The 20,676-nt window shown below is 39.7% G+C and overlaps 1 protein-coding gene and 1 pseudogene across 1 annotated transcript in view; both read left to right on the plus strand.

Annotated features, from left to right (window-relative positions):
* Positions 1-11,966, plus strand: part of LOC130708338 (serine palmitoyltransferase 1-like) — a 35,541-nt gene extending 23,575 nt beyond the window's left edge. Inside the window, exon 9 of the mRNA XM_057547874.1 lies at positions 10,411-11,966. Coding sequence (XP_057403857.1) covers positions 10,411-10,468 — 58 coding nt within the window. The 3' untranslated portion in view covers positions 10,469-11,966. The remainder of the gene's footprint in view (positions 1-10,410) is intronic.
* A 2,986-nt stretch (positions 11,967-14,952) lies between these two features.
* LOC130708336 (serine palmitoyltransferase 1-like) overlaps positions 14,953-20,676 on the plus strand; it is a 54,751-nt pseudogene continuing 49,027 nt past the window's right edge.

Consider the following 20,676-nt stretch of genomic DNA (forward strand, 5'->3'; position numbering starts at 1 on the left):
AGAAAATGATCTCACCTTGCCTGTGGTTTCTTTTTGCCTTTCCAAGTTGAAACCTGCCTTCTCAGTCGTGGAAGTCCTATCCCTATTGCCAGATATGGAAACTAGAAACTTTTCTAAAAAGGACAGTTAATAAATAAGCGGGTCACAGATGTTCCAGATAAAGTAGGGGGAGAAATAATTGAAGTCTGGGTCTGACTTATGATCCTAACAAAAGTTCTTGCATGATTTGTGGTAGAGAGATATTATTGTTTCCAGTTACATTAGCTTATGAAATCTTAATAAACCAGCTCAGCCTAGCACATTGGAGTCACTGTCAATTCATGAACACCTACCTCAGGTGCCCTTTATTCTATGAGTGTTAATGTGTTTATTTTTTAAGTCCAGTCCTCTACTTTTCCCAGCTCTCTCTCACTTTTTCTTCTCTCCAAAATCCCTAACCCTCTGTCTCACTCCACCCGCTTTTAGCTGACAGCCTTGCCTCATGCTGTCACTTGGGAACTCCCTCATTTTCCCTCACAAACCTGTACACCTGCGGGTATCCGAACCAGTCTTCCCTCGTGTTATAGCCAAAGAAACGTTCCTCCATCCATCACAGCTCTCCTTTCTTAAGGACCGAGTGCCTTTGGTTGTGTCCTCTCCTTTCTCTTCAGTCTCTCCCCTTTCCTGAGTCATTTGATTAGCATTCAAGTACACTCTGCCCTATCTTGTCTTAAATTCTTCTTTCCCGTGACCCCATACTCCCCTCTAGCAACCAGCCCATTGCTCTGCTTCTCTTTGTAGCCAGTCTTTTTCCAGAGTTGTTTATGCCCTCTCCACATCCTCACCTCTCATGTACACTTGAAACTACTGAAACCCACCTCTGCTCCTGCACTTTACTCAGAGTGTTCCTGTGACTACCGAGGGATGACTGTATTTTCTGATGTTAAAACATCCTTGCATTCCTGAGTAAACCCCTCCTTGATTACAGTATATTTTTCTGCACTGTTAGTTAGGATTTTGAATTTTTATATCCATATTTATAATTTAAATGAGCCTATAATCTTTTGTTACAACAACCTAACATAACCTAGAAATCAATGTTGTGGTAGCCTCAATAAAGTATTGAGCAGTTTTTCCACTTCCCTGCATTATGAAGCCATTGTATAAGACCAGGCTTGATTATTTGTTTCTTCAAAGTTGAGCAGGACTCCTCTGTAAGACTCTCTAGACTTGGGGCCTTTGGGCTGGGTGTAGTCTGTGATTCTCTCTCTTGTGTCTGTATTATTTCCCCTTTTTATTTTCTGTTTCTGTCGTTTTCATTCTTATGATAATCTTTCCAGGATTTTGCCCAGCACGTTTTTTTAAGTTTGATTTTGTTTGTTACTCATATTTTGTTTTCTTTGATTGATTTTTTTCCCTTATTTTTCTGCTTTCTTGTTTCATTGAATTGTGTTTTTTTACTCTTTTTTAGCTGTTTACATTTAGGTTATTGGTGTTATTATTTTCCAATAAATAGCTTAAAGATAAACATTTCAAAGGCAGTAAGTATTTTCAGTGTTCAGTTCTAAGTAATTTTTTTTAGTCTCCTCTAATCAGTGATTTGCTTCTCTCATCTCTGAGGTTGCATTTGGGAGAGGAAGTCAGCGGCCTATGCTACTTTTGGTCCTTGCTGGAATCTTGAAGAGCCCCTAAATTCTAACAGATAATTATTCATGTCCAGCGCTTTCCCCACACTAAGCACATGATGGAGACCACGTCTGAATTGTTGATTGTTCTATCCCTAGGACCTAGACCAGTGTTTAGTATTTCCATTTGGTAAAATGGGTAAAGTAATATGGTAAATAATGTGCTCTCCAGAAGAGTTTTTTTAAGTATAACAGGCTCTGAAACACAGCTTCTAACTTTCTGAACTCAAGTTATAATTCTCTGTCCGTTTGGTTTTAGTTAAACTTTAATGCGACATTCAGCATCCAGGCAGCCAGAAAGAGAGCATTTTGTTTCATTCCTTCTCTCACCAACTTGCTCCACCTAACATGTGAGATGAGCCCATTTGATCGAATAGTCTTGGAGGGTACACGGCAAGCTCCAGGGCCACACTGTGAGGTCATGGAGAGGGAGGGAGGGAGGGAGGGATGGCGGGGCGGGGGAGAGAGAGAGAGAGAGAACCTAGCAAGAATCAGGGGCTCTGCCTTTGTTAGGGTCCCAGGTTGGGGTGTGTAGGGTTTTGCAGGTTCACTCTGTCAGGAGGAAGAAATTTTTCTCTACCCTTCTAGGTTCTTCTGGCTGGTCTAAGAATTAAATTGACATGAAACAGATTAACAGGAGAAAATCACACAAAATTTTAATAACATGTATACATTGGAGAGACCCAGGAAAACCGCATAACTCACCAAAATGGCAGGAACCCTCACCTTACATATCATCTTCAGCTAAAGACAAAATAGGATGTTGGGGATAGCAGTTTGGGACTTCAAAGAGGGGGAAGGCAATTTACATGGAGATGGAAAAGCAACTGTTTGGTAAACAGATGTTTGCTGGCCATGCAGAGACAGTGAGACAGAGAGGAATTTTAAAAAACACACTGCTAGGTTCCTCCCTGTGTACACACCCAGTTCATACCATAGTTATCTATGGTGATAGCTCCCTTCCTGAAACAGGTCCTCTATCTACATTCTTTAGGCAGTTAGGAGGAAGGTCAAAGGTTCTTCCTGAGTCTTTTGGGCTTTGATTTTTTTCAGCTCAAAATAATCTGCATGCCAAAGAAACATTTTGGGGTGAGAAATTTTGCTCCTCTGTAGTCCCACTTTTGAAACTTCAGTTTCACAGTCCAGAAGTTAAGTTGATAGATTGCTTTATATCTCACTGAACCAGTATCTCAGTCCTGATCAGTTCAGTTACTCATTTCAGGAAGCAGAGATGCAGGTGGGCTCCCAAAGCTAGGCCTATAGGGTGTGAGAAGTTGGGTATTTAATAAGAGGCATTTCTACAGAGACAAAGGAAAAACAATGGTTAATGATTGGAGCAAGTTATAAACTCACTGTCTGAGTGAGTTCTGATTGCTGCCAGTGCAGAAGGTTTCTTGATGTCAGGATTGAAGCATCTTTTGCAGTTTGAAATGTCTCTGAGGATGTCATCAGGTGTTCAGGTAAACTTTCTGAGTGCCTTACACAGCAATAAGCACAGAGATGGTCTAAACATGGGCTATTGAGGTAACCTCTCTTAAGTTTATTCAAGTTGTTCAGTTTCAGTTCACAGGGCTTCAGGAAAAGGGCAGTTTTAGTTCTCAACGATTCCAAGTCCAAAGTGGGAGAAAAATTGGAAACATTAGTTTGAAAAGTTGTAGTAAAAGATTTGAGTAAACTAGAAGAATTCAGGATCCAGACCAGCTAACGAGTGGAAAAGCAAAACCTTGAAGACAATTAACAGAACTAGAATCTAATACCCATGACTGTGTATTAAAGTTCTACTGAAAAACAACTTTTTTCTCTAAAGTCATCCTCATTTCTAACAAAGATAGCTGAATTAACATTTAATTTGTTTGCCAAATAAATTTAGTTTCATTAAACCTAGCCTGATTACTTAAATCCAGAAAGAATAGTGATTGACCATAAAGACTATTTTAAATTTGCTTCACTGGAACTTTTCACAAGGAGTCCCAGATTAAATTTTTATTAGCCTATGGAGGCCAGGAAGCCATGAAGCCACACCAAGGACTTGCCATCTGACTTGCCTGTAATACCTATATATTTGGGTGAATTCCTCTCTTCTTGAGGTCCCCAAAATATTCTGAGATTCTTGTGCCTGCCAGGAAGTGACCTTCCTTACTCACCTGGTAAGGCCACTGAGAACCTGTTAGCAGGGTACCAGGCTAACTTTCCAAGGGATTTTATGGCTCCCTAAAGTCAGCCTCAGTTCCTTAAGGCTGTCTGGTTGTATCTGATTCTATGCACATTCTCAAATATGACTTTCCAGCCAAAGCCATAGCCAAAGTTTCCAATTGGGTCCTGTTATAAGGGGAACAGATTCTTAGTGAACTTATACAAATAACTATATTGCCATGAAAATAAGAATACTCACGAAGAGTCTCCAAATTCTGGAGCAATCAGGTAGGGAGAAAAAAAGATAAATGTTTCAATGCTACTTACAAATGTATAATTTACCAAGTAGCTATAATATTGTCAGCTTAAGAGGAAAGACTTCCTTATATCTGGAAAGCAAAGATTAAAAAGCCTGTAATAGTTCAGATGAAAAATCATAAAACTTATGATCATGTTCATCAGTTCATTCAGTTTGGTATAATTAATTCTTATTGATCTTGATCTTTGTTAGCAGTTTTATGAAACCATCAGGGTTTTCATTAGAGTTCTGTAATTTCTTACTCAGTTAAGTATATGATTTGAAAGTTATCAGAAAGGTATATATGTCAAAAAATTCTTTCTATAAATCTTCTTGAACATGAAGCATTTTTGTAAAAGCATGAGAGTAAAACAGTAACTGTCTATAAATGACAAAATACTTAAAATGGTATGGTTAAAGATCTTATTATAATGCAATTGACAAGGAAATTTGGTTATTTCTGTGACATACAACATTATAAAATAATAACTAGAATTGTGATGGATATTATACCAGGACATATCTGAGTTTTAAGAATTTTATATAATTTCTATAACATTTATATTAGTAACATTCATTCATACAATATAACCTAAGGTTTATCTCAAATTATCACTCATTTGACAATGCTTTCCATGTAATTTAACATACCAAATAAGCCTAATAAGTTTAATATCTCTCTTTGAGATTTTTCAGGGGCCCTCTGAAAACCTCAAAGTTAGCTAGAGGTCAAAAAGACTTCATCTAGAATTTGATTTGGGGAAATTTGTCAAAGATATCAAAAGGTTTAAAACACTTGGTCAAATAGGATCATAGGTCACTGTGAAAGAATACTTATTCACTTAACCGAAGTGACAATAAGATATTTCAGGGGCTTCCCTGGTGGCGCAGTGGTTGAGAATCTGCCTGCTAATGCAGGAGACACGGGTTCGAGCGCTGGTCTGGGAAGATCCCACATGCCACGGAGCAGCTGGGCCCGTGAGCCACAGCTGCTGAGCCTGCGCGTCTGGAGCCTGTGCGCCGCAACGGGAGGGGCCGCGATAGTGAAAGGCCCGCGCACCGCGATGAAGAGCGGTCCCCGCACCGCGATGAAGAGTGGCCCCCACTTGCCGCAACTAGAGAAAGCCCTCGCACGAACCGAAGACCCAGCACAGCCAAAAATAAATAAATAAATAAATTAATTAATTAATTAAAAAAAAAAAAAAAAGAATTGTTTAAAAAAAAAAATATTTCAAAGGCAAATACAGAAACTTACAACAGATTATTTAAAAGGTAAAGAAATTTTACAATCTGCTATCAAAAACAGATCAATATTGCAAGATAACTTTGTCCACTTAACAGAGAGAAAAATTCAAATTCTAGTTTTGAAACAGCTTAGTTTTAATATTAAAATTCATTCACTCAATTAAATTTATTATATTTATTCTAGATTTATTCTATTTTATTCTTAGCCAGTCCTAACCACGCACAAAAATTTTTCTCAGGGTTTCTTTTCCGTAAACCTCTATAACACCTTTCTTTTGTATATTCAAATTTTGTCTTATGCTTTCCCTTTCTCTCTCTCTCTCCTTTTTTTTTTAACTTCTTTTTAGGACAAAATTACTTGTTTTCCCCTTAAGAAAATGCATTTCCATTCCTTATACTTTTTTCGCCTTACATATAAAGATGTTTTCCGTATTAATTTTAATAATTTTAATTATTTATATTAATTAGAGTTCTTAACCCATAGAAACCTTAATTTCTAGTGAAAACTAAGGAGTGAGCAATTGTGACCTGTTTGTTATACCAGTATTTTTTGGTTGGCAAACATGTGAATACATTTCATAATTTCTAGAAACATACATTTCCTCATAACATAATAATTTTTTTTCAATGTGGTACATGACGTGTTTCTAATAAATCTAAACATATTCAGTTTTTCTGTAATAAGAAGACAAAAAGTAGGTACATTTATACTTGTTTAGCAATTAATATTTCAGCAATTTATCATATTTGGAAATGATCTAGACATTCGATGAATTTTCATCATTTAATTTAACTTAGCAAAACTGTACAGTTTTGTTACCAAATTATTTTGGAAGCTGTTTTTAAGATTTAGCTTACTTACATTTATCTACATCACTTGTTCCCCAAAATTATGTTTAGATCACCCTTGAAAACTTCAGGACACATTAGACAAAGTCGATCAACATCCCAAGCTATTTTTCTTGCTGGCAAATTTTGTATCAGAGATAACATAAACTTATTTGACTTTTAATACATTTTTTTTGGAATTATTTATTTATTTATGGCTGTGTTGGGTCTTCGTTTCTGTGCGAGGGCTTTCTCTAGTTGCGGCAAGCGGGGGCCACTCTTCATCGCGGTGCGCGGGCCTCTCACTATCGCGGCCTCTCTTGTTGCGGAGCACAGGCTCCAGACGCGCAGGCTCAGTAGTTGTGGCTCACGGGCCCAGCTGCTCCGCGGCATGTGGGATCTTCCCAGACCAGGGCTCGAACCCGTGTCCCCTGCATTGGCAGGCAGACTCTCAACCACTGCGCCACCAGGGAAGCCCCCTTGACTTTTAATAAACCTAGGTTGAATAAAAGTTTTACATTTAATGCTGACAACTCTAAACACATGCCTATTTTAATTGAACTGATAACCTTAAATTTACTTTTATTTGTTAAAGATTAATCCTGGATCACATGAACTTGAAAAATATTTGGGTTTGTTTCTATTACATTTAAAAATATTTAATTTGTAAGCACTTTTAAGCAAAGTAAACAGAGCTCTTTTACAAATTAATTTCAATAATACTATCAGAGGTAGAAAAAAATACCGTATCTCCAACATACACCACAGACATACAGACACAACCAGTGATCTCATAGCTTCATTTTAAAACTTCAGTCATGAATCAGGTATTACAATATTATAAAACTCACTAGTTTCTAAATAACAGTTGGAATAAGCTGTTTATCTGCTCAGAAGACTAAGGTTTTTTACTATTTGTGGAAGAGACTTTTAAGATTTGCATTTGTCCTTGAAAAATCTTTACAGAGAGTATGAATTAGATTTTGGGGCAAGGAAGTCTTTCCAGCAGGTTGTACTTTTTGAAAGCTCTCTTTCCCTCTTTTTTCCCCCTTTGGTTTCAGGTACTACCTGACTGAGGTCACAGGGCCCAGTCTTAGGCAATAATGAGCTGTGTTTACATTTCTGATTAGGTAGAGATTACAAGACAATGTTTTCAATTTCCCCAAAGAACTGGGTTGCTGCCTAAATGATATGAAAAGGCTGACTTGCTGGTCCCATTACATTTTCTTTCACTTGCTTCTTTATATCAAGGAGATTTCCAACAACTAAAATGGAAATCAAAATATTTCTATGTTCTAGAATTTCGGGGTTTATGTACCACATCTTTAAAAAATCTGCACAAGGCATTCAACAAAGGCCCTCTATCTGAGTGCATAAGTCAACCCTAAACCAGTTCACCCTAGGGATAAAAATCCTCCGCTACTACTCCTGTCAACCCCCAGTTTCCACCTTACACTACGTGGGATCAGGCAACCCTATTGACTTCTTTTATATGTTCAATTCACGTACGACGTTGCCCAAAAGGTGGATTTATATGGCCTGTCTTAACAATACCAGGCAGGGGAAGCATTCCACAGTGAGACACAAAGTTCACTCCCACAAAACAATCAGGCAAAAGAGACACAATCATTTTACATAAAGCCCATTCAAATATTCCCATTTTCTCCAAACTGAGGTAAATAGAGCAGACTTGTTTGGGGCCCTTTAATGTTGGGGGGATGAGTAGGGGAGTAAGTACCCACATCAGTGTTTGTTTTATATATCACACTTCTTAATAATTATCAAAAGATTTTCATTCCTCTGTGATGAATCCCATGATTCTTCCTTTTTTGATTCCTCTTTATTCTGCCTCTAGCAATATTTGTTAGACGTAGGTTGTTGTGAGGTTGCCCCTGAGCAGAGCTATTTACTTAGGTGGCAGCTGCCATTAAAAGTGCTAAAGAAATTCAGGCAGGGCAAACTTGACTCAGAGCAAAGTGTCAGGTTTGCTTTCTCACCACTCAAGTGGCTTATTTTTCCTTGTTAGACCCTAGCTGATACATTGCTTCTAAAATGATCCCATCAATCAATTTTCAAAGAGCTGGCAGAGAAATCCTGGCAAATGCAAGCCAGAGCATGTCTCTCTTCTGTTCAGAACCCTCCAACAGCCCCCATGTCATCTGGGAAATGGCAGAGTCCTGAGAGCGACCTACAATCCCCATAAGACCAGGCTTCTTCCTCACTCCTAACCTCACCTCCTACTCTTCTGTCCTCTGGCTCAATCCAATCCAGCCAGATTGGCCCCTCATTCTGCCTTGAGCATTCTGAGAATGCTCCAACCTTAGGGCCTTGCACCTGTTAGTCTCTCTACCTGCAAAGTTCATAGGAGCTGAGAAATTTTTGTAGTGTGTAGCACAAAAGACAATAGTATTGACTAGGTATCTGCATGGCTAGCTCTTTCATTTGCAACTAGGATTTAAGTCAAAAGTTAACTTCTCAGTAAGCCTTCCCTGGTCATCCGATCTAAAATATCAACCTCGCAAACAATTTATAATCCCCTTCCCTGCTTTATTACTTTCTCTCTAGCATTTATCACTATCTAAGACACTATATATTTTCCTTGTCTGTCTTGTTTCTTTCTGGTTCCCTTAGTAGGATATAAGCTCCAGGAAGAAAAAGATCTTTGAAGATTTTGTTCACTTCTTTGTCCCTATCTCCTTAGGCTTATAGTGGGTACTGGTTAAATATCAGTTGAAAAAGTAAATGAAAAGAAAATGTAACCTCATGAAAGAAGAACTGACTGTTATGAATAAGAAATAATGAGCCAACTGAATTGCTACATTCACCAGAACAAAATACCACAAAACTACAGTGAATTAAAAAAAACATGGTGCAAACCACTTAATGGCAAAGGAATAGTATCTAGATTACACAAAGAACTCTTAAAACTGAACAGTTAACATAAAATCCAGTTGGAAAATGGGCAAAAGACAGAAATAGACATTTTACCAAGGTTGATATACAGACCTCTCTCATCCTTATTTAATAACAAATAAACATATGAAAATTGGAAAATGCAAATTAAAACTACAGTGAGATATAATTACATACCTATCAGAAAGGCCAAAGTAAAAAATTGTGACAACACCTGGTGAGGATGTAGAGAAACTAGATCACTGATATGTTGCTGAGGGGAAAGCAAAATGGTACAGGCACTCTGCAAAATAGTTTGGCAGGTTTTGTAAAACTAAACATAAAATTACCATATGACCCACCAACTTCACTCCTGGGTATGAATCCCAGGGAAATGAAAGTTGATGTCCACACAAAAATCTGTACACAAATCTTAATAGGAGCTCTAAAACTGGAAACTACTCAAGTGTCCTTCAACATGTGAATGGCCTAACAATGAGCAGAGCTAACAATGGCCTAACAATGACCTAACATCCATATCACAGAATACCACTCAGTAATGAAAAGGGAAACACGATTGATACATGCAACTTCCTGGATGAATCTTAGGGAATTACGCTGAAATTTCAATGCCAATCTTAAAATTTCCCCTATGGTATGATTCCATTTATATAAAATTCTAAAAATGCAAAATTATAGAAATGGAGAACAGATTAGGGGGTGTCAGGGGACAGAGACTGAGGAGGGAGAAGGGGAAGTGGGTGTAGCCATAAAAAGGCAAAATGAGGGATCCTTGTGGCAAGGGAATGCTTCTGTATCCTGACTGTATCAATGTCAGTATTCTGGTTTTAATATTGTACCATAGATTTGCAAGATGTTATGATTGAAGAAAACTGGGTAAAGGGGACATGAGATCTCTCTGAGTTATTTCTTACAACGCCATATGGACCTGAAAATATTTCAAAATAAGTAATTTATTTTTTTTAAGTAATATTGTATCAGAATGGGCACAAATAAAATAGATTAATGGAATCAAATAGATGCTCCAGAAACAAACTCTATCAAGTTTGGTTTTCCAGAAGCAGACTACGAGGCAAGGATATGTGTGAAAATGATTTGTTAAGAAGCATTCTCGGGAAAAACTGGTGGGAGAGATTGGTGGTAGGATCAGAAAAGAAAGGAGGCTGTAGTAAGTTGAATAGTGGCCCCCAAAGACATGGTTTTATCCCAATCCTAATCCTACATTGTAAATGTCACCTTATTTGGAAAAAGGGCTGTAACAGTTGTAATTAAGGATTCTAAGATGAGATCATCCTAGATTATCCAGATGGGTCCTAAATCCTGTGACAGTATCTTTATAAGAAACACAGAGGAGACATACACAGAGAAAGAGGAGAAGACCATGTGAAGATGGAGATAGAAATAAGAGTGATGCAGCCACAAGCCAGGGAATGAATAGAGCCACCAGAACCTGGAAGAAGAAAGGACACATTCTCCCCTAAAGCCTTCAAAGTGAGTACAGCCCTGCAAACAGCTTGATTTTGGATTTTTGACCTCTCAGAATATAAGAAAATAAATTTCTCTTTTTTTTTCTCCCACCCCATTCGTGGTAATTTCTTATGACAGCCCTAGGAAACTAATACAGATTTTGGTACTAGGAAGTGAAGTGCTGCTGTAACAAATACCTAAAACCATGGAAGTGGCTTTGGAATTAGGTAATGGATAGAGGTTGGAAGAATTTTGAGGTGCATGAGAGAAAAAGATTTGAAGAGTCTGCAAGTAGAAATATGGGCTTTAAGGATAATCCTGGTGAGATCTCAGAAGAAAGTGAAGAGCATGGTAGAGAAAATGTCTGTCATCTTAGAGAATGGGGATCCCATCATGACCAGAATGTTAGTAAATATGGATGTTAAAGTCCTTTCTGTTGAGGGCTCAGAAGGAAATGTGGAACATGTTATTAGAAACTAGAGGAAAGGCAATGGTGGTGATACAGTGGCAAAGAACCAAACTGAATTGTGTCCTGTAGCTACGGTGGAAAGCAGAACTTTTAAGTAATGAACTTGGATAATTAGCTGAGGAAACTTCTAAGCAAAGTGTTGAAAGTGTGGTCTGGTTCCTTCATGCCGTTTCTTCAAAAATATGAGAGGAAAGAGGTAAATTGAGGAAGGAACTGTCAGGCAAAAAAGAACACAGCACTTGATGACTTGGGAGGTTCTTGGGTTATCCATATTGCAAAGGATGAAAAAATTAGTAGAGTCACTGTTGGGAAAGTATGCTCTGGAGAGAGGGCCAAGGATGCAGCTGGACAAACTTTTTGTAAAGAGATTAACTATGTGACTCATGGATCCACTCAATCATCTCAGCAGAGCCAGAAGTAGAGACGGGGTTATTCAGACAAGATCTCTGGAGGACTCTCTGTTTATGGCACAGTCTCATGACGTACATGGGAGACCCACAAGGTTTCTGAGAATGTTGTATCAGCAGAAACACGGTCAGCTTGGCCTGAAGGGACAGAGACAGGACAAAGTGAAAGAGTGCTGTTGAATTTCCAGAATTCTGTTGAATTTCCAGAGTTCTACAGGGCTGTTAAAGCTTCTTAGCTATAAGCATATGCTCCCCTTCAAGAAAAATGAAGAATGACTATAAGGGCAGAGCCATGGACTCAAGAGGTAGAAGCTGGAGGTGTAGGAGCAGAGACCTACCAATCTACCATAGGTGCAGAGGCCTATGGAGCTGTGTGCCCAGATGATGTAGCTTCATAACACAGAATTATTCTCAGGTCTTGAAACAAAATGAAACTGGCCCTGCTGGATTGCTAACTTTCTTGGGACTGATGACTCCTTTATTCCTTGCATTTTCTCCCTTTTGGAATGGAAATGTCTATCCTATTCCTGTCCCACCCTTGTATTTTGTGTGTGACCTTCTGGCTTTACAGGTCAATAGATGGAGGATTTTGCCGTTGGATGGGTTATACCTAGAGATTCATTCATATCTGATTTAGATGACTTAGATGATGAGATTTTGGACTTTTTGAACTGATTTAGATGAGGGTTGAAACTTGTGGAAATGTTGGAACGGAGCAAATGTATTTTGCATGTGGGACAGATGTGAATTGTGGGCCAGAGATTGGACTGTAGCTGAGATGAATGGTGGGCCCCCAAAGTACATGTCCATGTCATAATCTCTGGAACCTGTGAATATGGTCTTATTTGGAAAAAGTTTCTTTGCAGATATAATTAAATTAAGGCTCTTGAGATGACATCAGCCTGGATTATCAGGATGGGTCCTAAATCCAATGACAAGTGTGTGTAAAGAGACACATATAGGACAGAGAAGATCATGTGAATACAGAGGCAGAGATTGTAGTTGTGCAGTCACAAGCGAAAGAATGCCAGGAGCCACCAGAAGCTGGAAGAGACAAGGAAGGATTATTCCCCAGAGTCTTTGGAGGGAGTGCAGCCCTGTCGACAACTTGATTTTGGACTTCTGGCCTCCAGAACTGTGAGAGAATAAATTTTTGTTGTTTCAAGCCACCCAGTTTCTGATAATTTGTTATGGCAACCTTAGGAAAATAATACAGGGACCATGCAAGAGTGCAAAAGCCTGCAAGGTTCCACAGGGTACCCATTCCAGTGATCTATTGTAGCAGATAACTTCCACATAGCAACCAATCCCAAAGCAGTGGCTTAGGACAATAACAATCATTTGTTTTGCTCACAAATTTTGGGGTTGTCTGAGCTTAGCTAGACATTTTTCACTCAAAGTCTCTCAGGTGGTTGAACCAGAGGGTGATTAGAGCCAGGGGCATCTTGAAGGCAACTTCCCTTACATGTCTGGCACCTGGACTGGTAAGACTCAAACAGCAGGGGGCTGGAGCAGGTGGGGTCACTTCGCCATCTCTTTTCCTGTGTATGAGGTACCCACATGATCTCTCCACATGGCAGCAGCAATCTACTGTAGAAGTTGTCACAAGGTACACCCAGATTCAAGCAAAGAGAACATAGACTCTACCTCTTGATGGGTGTGTCAAAGAATTTGCACACAGTACCCTTGACTCAATCTAGAGGAGATGGTGAGGTTCACCCCTTCGAATTGTCTTGCTCTGTGCGGCCAGGAAGCTCCAATATTTTACACCCCAGCAACCATCAGTCACCCACCCAGTAAAGGGCTGCCTGAGAAAACATGTTCTCAGATCCTTCCAGTTCTCCATGAGAGTAGGAAACATGGGTTCTGGCAGCCTGAAGGTAGGCCTCTGAAAATTGCAGGAGCTGGCTGTTGGGAGTGAATGCACCTGGGCGAGGCAGCGTGCGCAAGCGTGGTACTGGATCCCAGGGCACCAACATCATCGGGTACATAGTGGCAACTTCATGTGCAGTGCATAGTGCTGGTGCCATTTCACAGAATTTGGGAAAATCAGGATTACTCAGATAAATGGCACTGAGAAAAATGGTTATTCCTTTAGGAAAAAATAAAGGCCCATACCTCTCATCATACAAAAATATAATTTCCAGAATAATTAAAGAGCTAACTATGAACAACAAACTGAAGCATGGGAGGAAAACCTAAGTGTGGTGAAGATGGTCTTTCTAAGCAAGATACAAACCCACAGGCAATAAAGGAACAGACTGACACATTACATAAAAATTAAAATATAGGTATGACAAAAGACAATGTAAACAACTAGACAGAAATTGGGCAAAAATAATTGTCACATATGAAATAGGAAAATATAAGATATTCAGAATGCATAAAGAACTTCCATACATCCATTAGAAAGTGAAAAATAACTAATAGAAAACTGGGCAAAGAATACGAATTGATGATTCACAAACGGACTACAAATGTCAATAAACATATAAGAATAACCATGAATAATTTTACTTTCCAGCAGCATGGAAAGTAAAATTCAGTGGAGACATTTTATCTCCATTAAATTAAATTGGCCAAAAATTTTAAAAGATTGATAATATCCATCATGAGATAGAGTGTGAATACACTTTCAAACATTTAAAATTGGTTGAGCCATTCTGGAGAGCAGTATGGCAGTATTTATCGACATTAGCGTGCATATTGAGTAAAATTCGACTTTGAGGAAACTTGTCAGATATACCCCAACACGCACAGAAAGACAATAGGGCACATCAATGTTTACTGTAGCATTGTTTGTAACAGGTGAAAAAGTAGAAAAAACCTAAGTGTTCACCAATAGGAAAATGTTTAAATAAAACGGAAAGAGAAATACACATAACAAATTATTCCAATCAATAGGCTTCTTCGTTGATTAAAAACACAAGATTTATAGCCAAAAAAAGAATGGAAGAAAAGCAATTGTAGAACAATATTGTCCCTATGCTCCCGGTTATATTGAAGAATTCCAACCGAAGTGTGTGTGCACACCACGTTGGGATACAGAGGCTCTTGAAGGTTCCACACCAAACTCCTATATGGCTTAACACCTGCAAATCCTTAGGCTAGGCTTTATACACAGTAAGTGCTATATAAGAGTTGTCTATTTTTTTTTTACGATAATGCATTCCTGCATTACTTATGTAATTTAAAAGTAAAGAATATGTTTGCGATTGCATTAATAACTCCCTGCACCAAACTGCCTAACAAGCGCGAGGACCATTCATTAAAATCTCTCCATCCTGAGAGCCTAGCACGGGGTCTGGCACATAAGGGCCACGTTGTGAACACCTGCTGCGGGGACCAGCCTGCCGCTTCCCACCCCTCCCCGCACCCAAGCGAGACCTCAAGTTGACCTTCCACCCCGAAACTTTCCTCAGCCAGCGCAGCCACCGGCCGCCCAGTACGCAGGCGCGAGAAGGCGGGGCCCAACTCACGGCAGCCCTGCCTTCCGGGCGTGTAGACGTCACTGGACCGCGCCGCGCAATATCTGACGTGCCTGCGGCCCGCCTGCCGGAAGGAAACCCTGGCGGCTAACTATGGCGACGGTGGCGGAGCAGTGGGTGCTGGTGGAGATGGTCCAGGCGCTCTACGAGGTGAGCTTGGCGGCCCCAGGGGTCCACGACCACACCCAGCCCTGGGGAGGTGGGACGTTTTGTGTGGATTTTTGGTCTGAGGCCTGGGCAGGCCTGGCCCGGTTACGCCCGGACCCCCGGCGTCCCTCGCTGGAAAGGCTCATAGGCGCACCCATTTCCCAGTGGCGGAATGTAGGGAGGCACGGGCGGGAGCCGGAGCCGGGGGTCTCGTATTGCGCTGCTGCGAGCGCGGAGCCCTCTCCAGGTCCTGCCCGGATACAGGAGAGAGGCTAGTCAAAAACAAGAGCTGGGACTGATGGTAAAACGGAGTGATGAAAGTAGAGTGGAAAATCTCAGTCTGGAGAGGTCCCAGGGAAGACAAGTTCTCGGAACTGTGGAGCAGGGAATAGGGGAAAGAATTGTAATAAGTTGGACTTTGTTTTTGTTGGGACGTGGGGTTAGAAAGGAAGCCGAATGATTTAGGTATGTGAAATAGTTTGTCATTCTTCCCGCCTACGTCCCATCTTCTGTCTCGTAAAGATAAAATTATTTTAGTAAAAATTTAAAGAAAGACCAGTTCGGAGCTTTTTTGAAAGGCCAGCTGTTTCAAGTAGGTAAAATAATATGAAATTTAAATGTCAGTCTTGGAGAATGTTCATTCATTTGACATTTAGTGAGTTTCCATGCACTGTGCAATGGAACTTTCTGCGTGTTCTCTGAGCTGTTCAGTACAGTAGCCCACTAACCACATATGGCTGTTAAGCACTTGAAACGTGGCTAGTGCAACTGAGGGGCTGAATTTTTCATTTAATTTAATTTAGATGTGTATTGAAATAGTTGAATGATGCTAGTGACTACAGTATTGGACAGCAGAGATCTAGATGCTAGGAATAGTGCAATGAGGGAACAGGTAGAAGTCCCTGTGCTTACAGAGCTTACATTCACTTAAAGTGAATCTGTTTTCTTTTGATAATTTTCTTAAAACTTAATATAGCGTTTACTGGTAAGGGTGATGATGCAAGATGTATTATTGCAAAACCCATCAGGACTTTTTGAAAAAAAACAGTTAGGAGAGCAAATAGAGCTTAGGTGATGTCCAACCTTAGGTAGATTATAGTGACTAAGAAGAACCACTAAAATCTAAGATTTCTTTCTTAGAAATGAATAATTTCTACTATATGTTGTTGCTGCCTTTTTGAAGACTGCCCTTTGACTATGTAACTTCTCATACCCTGATATTGACCATGAGTGAGACTTGAGAGAAGGTCTCCTTGATGTAACATTTCCTAGGGAAGAAAAGAAGCCACATTTGTGATTTTTATTAATTCAGTAGACATTTCAACTTTTCTTAGGATTTCTTTGTGGAGTGGAATGTTTAGTGACTTGGACTTATGTTTGTCAACTATAATCCAATTATTGATAAAACCAAAAGGATTTTTTTAGTCGAGTCCTCATTCTTAAATGAATTATAGTCAGGAGGGATCAGCAAATTTTAAAAATAGTCTTAGATTTCTGGTTTTGCTTCTAATTTCTGTGCACAGTGTATGCAGAATTTGAGGAGTCTTGCTGTGTACCCATACATATGTAACATGTATGTAGTTTTAAAGTTATTTGTCCAATGACCTGAAAGTTTATTTATGAAATAGTCAGCAGTTTCCCTGGTCCCCGCTTCTGAACTTTTTTAACTATTGTGAATCATCATTGCTTTTTTTTTGTCTAATGTTTGAAAATAATTTGTATTTACGTTTCTAAATACCTCTTTTTTTTTTAACATCTTTATTGGAGTATAATTGCTTTACAATGGTGTGTTAGTTTCTGCTTTATAACAAAGTGAATCAGCTGTACATGTACATATCTCTTCCCTCTTGCATAAATACCTCTTTTAAATGACTTTTCAATGACAACCTATTGGAATGTAGCACCCGATAACTGACTTATGGAGGTTTAGTTGATACCTGGAATCTTTTATATGCACTTACTGTATCTAGTTGTGTAAGACATAGAAGTCAGCCTGGCTTTTATCCTGGAAATGTTCAGTTGAAAAGAAGACCTGATGTGGATAATTTCATTAAAGTACCTTTGTGGATGTTGACATGGAACACACTACATACTTTCGGGGAACTGTGGTAGAAAAGAGACCTGCTATTTCTTTAAGCACTTATAAAGTCTTTTTTTCTCTGCCACGTTCCAAGGAGAATTTAAAGAGGCCTATTGGGGATACAGGAAATATAGTAAGTTGTGCAAAAGTCTTTGAGAATTATGGAAACTGGTGTCCAAATAATTCTCAATTTATCCATGGTATGTGGGGGTTGTAGAAGGCTTGTGAAGCTGTGAAATGTTTGTTACAGTCATTTCCCACCAGTAAAAATATAAATTACCTGAAGGATCTGATAGTTGAAATTGTTTGACTATTGGAATTCTGTGTCAGATTTAATTTTAAAACTTAATTTTATTCCTAAAGATGTTTTTATTCCTAACGCTGCAGTTTTAGAGATTTTTCATGTAGGAGAAATTGCCTTCTGTTAGAAATGGGAAAAGGAATGAGTAGAAATGAAGTGCGCTTTGAAAGTAAATTTTAAGAAGTAATAAATAGGTTAAAGGTCATGGGAGCAGTATGTGCAAGTGAATTAAATTTTATGTGCAGGTTTTGGAAATGTTTATTTCACTTCTTGTTTTGCTTCTGTTTTTGACTGACTCCTAGGCTCCTGCTTATCATCTTATTTTGGAAGGAATTTTAATACTCTGGATAATCAGACTTCTTTTCTCTAAAACTTACAAGTTACAAGAACGATCTGATTTTACAGTCAAGGTAAGAAGTTAAATCTCTATTTTATTATTTGGTGTATGATTATAGTTGCTACATCTTTCGAAAAAGGACTTGTGGTGGCTCAACTATAAATGTTAAAAGATTTTCTGGAATGTAAGGAAATCAGGGTAAGCAAAATACGCGGAAGCCAGAGATAAAGTGAATACACAAAGGAGTACCATGTTACAGGCCTTTATACTTTGCTAGGAGTAAACAGCAGCCTGGGAACGTACTAGATGCTGGACGGGAAGCATGGATGCATGCTGCATTTCAAATGTCCGTATACAAGAAAGATTACATGAGTTGCTCGGGAAAAGCACCACTATTCCTGAAGCCTGAATGAAAGTTTTCCCTGTAGTCTTTATAAAGGAAATTCAGAGTTAGAAAGAATCCTCCCCATCCCACTGCTCTCCACCTTCCCACCCCAAATCAAATTTTGATGTGTTCTGTATGGTAAGGGACCCAGCTCCAGCCCAAGCTAGGCAAACCTTAGGAAGCAGAAGTGTCGAGAGGACTTGCAGTCCTGCCCACTTCGAGTCTGTTAGTATGAGGGACCAAGGGGTTTGTGGAATCCCCTACCTTCTCACGCAGGTAGGAACGCTTAGTAACTGTGCCCCAGGTGTGAGAGGAAGAGCAGTTTTGACTGCAGTGTGGTTTCTGTAGCTTGGATTGTTTCCTTATCCGGCCTCTGTAGCAGTGTGCCAGAATACTACTTAGGGATACAGAGACGGTGAGAGATGTTTTCCCACAAAAATGCCTGAAACTTTGGTTCACAAGGCAGCATTGAGTGCGGCACAATGATGGAGCACAGCTCTCTTCTGGAGCATTCACAGAAGGAAGTGCAAGTGGAATGGAATTACAGCAATGTGGCGATTGTTTCCCTGGTTTCACTGGCTGCCCCTGCTGTCCTGATCATTCATATTTGTCATGAGATGGTCAGGCAGTATCCCCCCTAGGGGACAAGGGATATGCAGCAGATGGTTCTTAGGGCAAATAAGTTTTGGAAACCTGGGTAAAGAAGACTAAAGAGGTGTCTCATTGCATGATTTCTTGTAACCTTTAATATGACAGTGGCTATCTGAACTGCTGTTTGGAGAACTGCCCTAAACTTGACCGTAGATCCGCAGCCCCGCCTGTGTTTTATGAATACCGTGTGAGGCGAGTGTGCCATAGGACACACCTCTGATGGTGTCGCAGCAGGATCGGGCTCTCCGGGCCAGAAGCCCTGTCGCTGCTCTTTTCCCTTGGTATTCAGGAACTCCACGTGAATGACCGTGAGGCCATGGAATAGATTTCTAGCCCAGCTTTTTAAGGGGTTGATCATTGCTAATATTCTTAGTTTCAGTTTAAACAAGTCAGTCCACACAAATATGCATTTTAAAAGAAGGATACTGAAACATAATTTTAGGATAACCCTCTAAAAGCAGAACTTACCTAGAGCAAGATTCAGTAATCACTGACATCTTACCCTAAAAGCTGTGGAAGAAAAAAAAACGATATGAGTGTTTCTAAAGCTTAACTTATGGCAGCAAAGAAGAAATGCCCTTCTCAGTTTTATAGGTCTGCAGAGTCTCTTTTTTTATTATTAATTAATTAATTAATTTTATTTTTGGCTGCGTTGGGTCTTCGTTGCTGTGCGTGGGCTTGCTCTAGTTGCAGCGAGCGGGGGCTACTCTTCGTTGAGGTGCGCAGGCTTCTCATTATGGTGGCTTCCGTTGTTGCGGAGCACGGGCTCTAGGTGTGCGGGCTTCAGTAGTTGTGGCAGGCAGGCTCAGTAGCTGTGGCTCACGCGCTATAGGGTACAGCCTCAGTAGTTGTGGTGCACGGGCTTAGTTGCTCTGCAGCATGTGGAATCTTCCCGGACCAGGGCTTGAACCCATATCCCCTGCATTGGCAAGCGGATTCTTAACCACTGCACCACCAAGGAAGTCCCCTGCAGAGACTCTTGAATACCAGGCAATCTTGAGTTGATTCTCAAATCTGTCTCTGTGGTAGCAAGTGGACAGTATGCATGATACATACTTCAGGCTTGTTCAGGCTGCTGTTCTGTGCAGTCATTGGCAGAAATAGATGAGGAATTTATTGGCTGATTTATTCAGCCAGCATTTTTGAGTGCCTGAGCATCAGGTGAATATGCTCCTAGCCATGCCCTAGAATTGCCTATTAGGAGAAAAGTGCACAGAAGCATTTAACAGGAGTGTGAAAATAGAAGTATTGAGAGTGGGCCTATGTAAGGCAAGAATTACTGTGGCTGTCATGTTCATCAGGTGCCTCATCTCATCCTGTACATCCAGACTACATTTTCAAAATTACATTGTTTTCTAGTTCAAGAAAGGATAAGAAACTCAAAATAGTCAAAATACTTGGAATGCATGAAATAACAGGTAAAAGGAATAAAGTGGTTTTTTATGAGAAATTTCCAAACAACTAAATCCTATTACAATAATTATTATAAGAGAGTCTTTTGGTATATTTCAGTTACTTCTGAATCCTTGCCAATGGCTTGTAGAAACAGTGCTTTGTAGTCTAGTTGATCCCTTCCTGTGACAGTCATGCCTGTAAGAACTTAAGGCATGGCTGTCTGTCATATCTTGCAGTAGAGGCTGAGCTCCCTTACCTGCAGTCATGCCTCTCACCTTTGTGTTATAGACTTTTTGTTTTATCATCAGTAGCAGTTATACTTCCTACTTCCCACAGTGAAAAATCCTGAACATAGAAATACAGTTTTTAAGAAATTTCCAGTCAGCCACAAAGCTTCATGGAAAAAGAGCCTTTAGCCTGAGATAAGGAAAGAGGTGAGGGGTTAAGAGCACAAAACTCAATAGTGAT

This window comes from Balaenoptera acutorostrata, chromosome 6, assembly GCF_949987535.1.
Source record: "Balaenoptera acutorostrata chromosome 6, mBalAcu1.1, whole genome shotgun sequence".
Lineage (NCBI taxonomy): Eukaryota > Metazoa > Chordata > Mammalia > Artiodactyla > Balaenopteridae > Balaenoptera > Balaenoptera acutorostrata.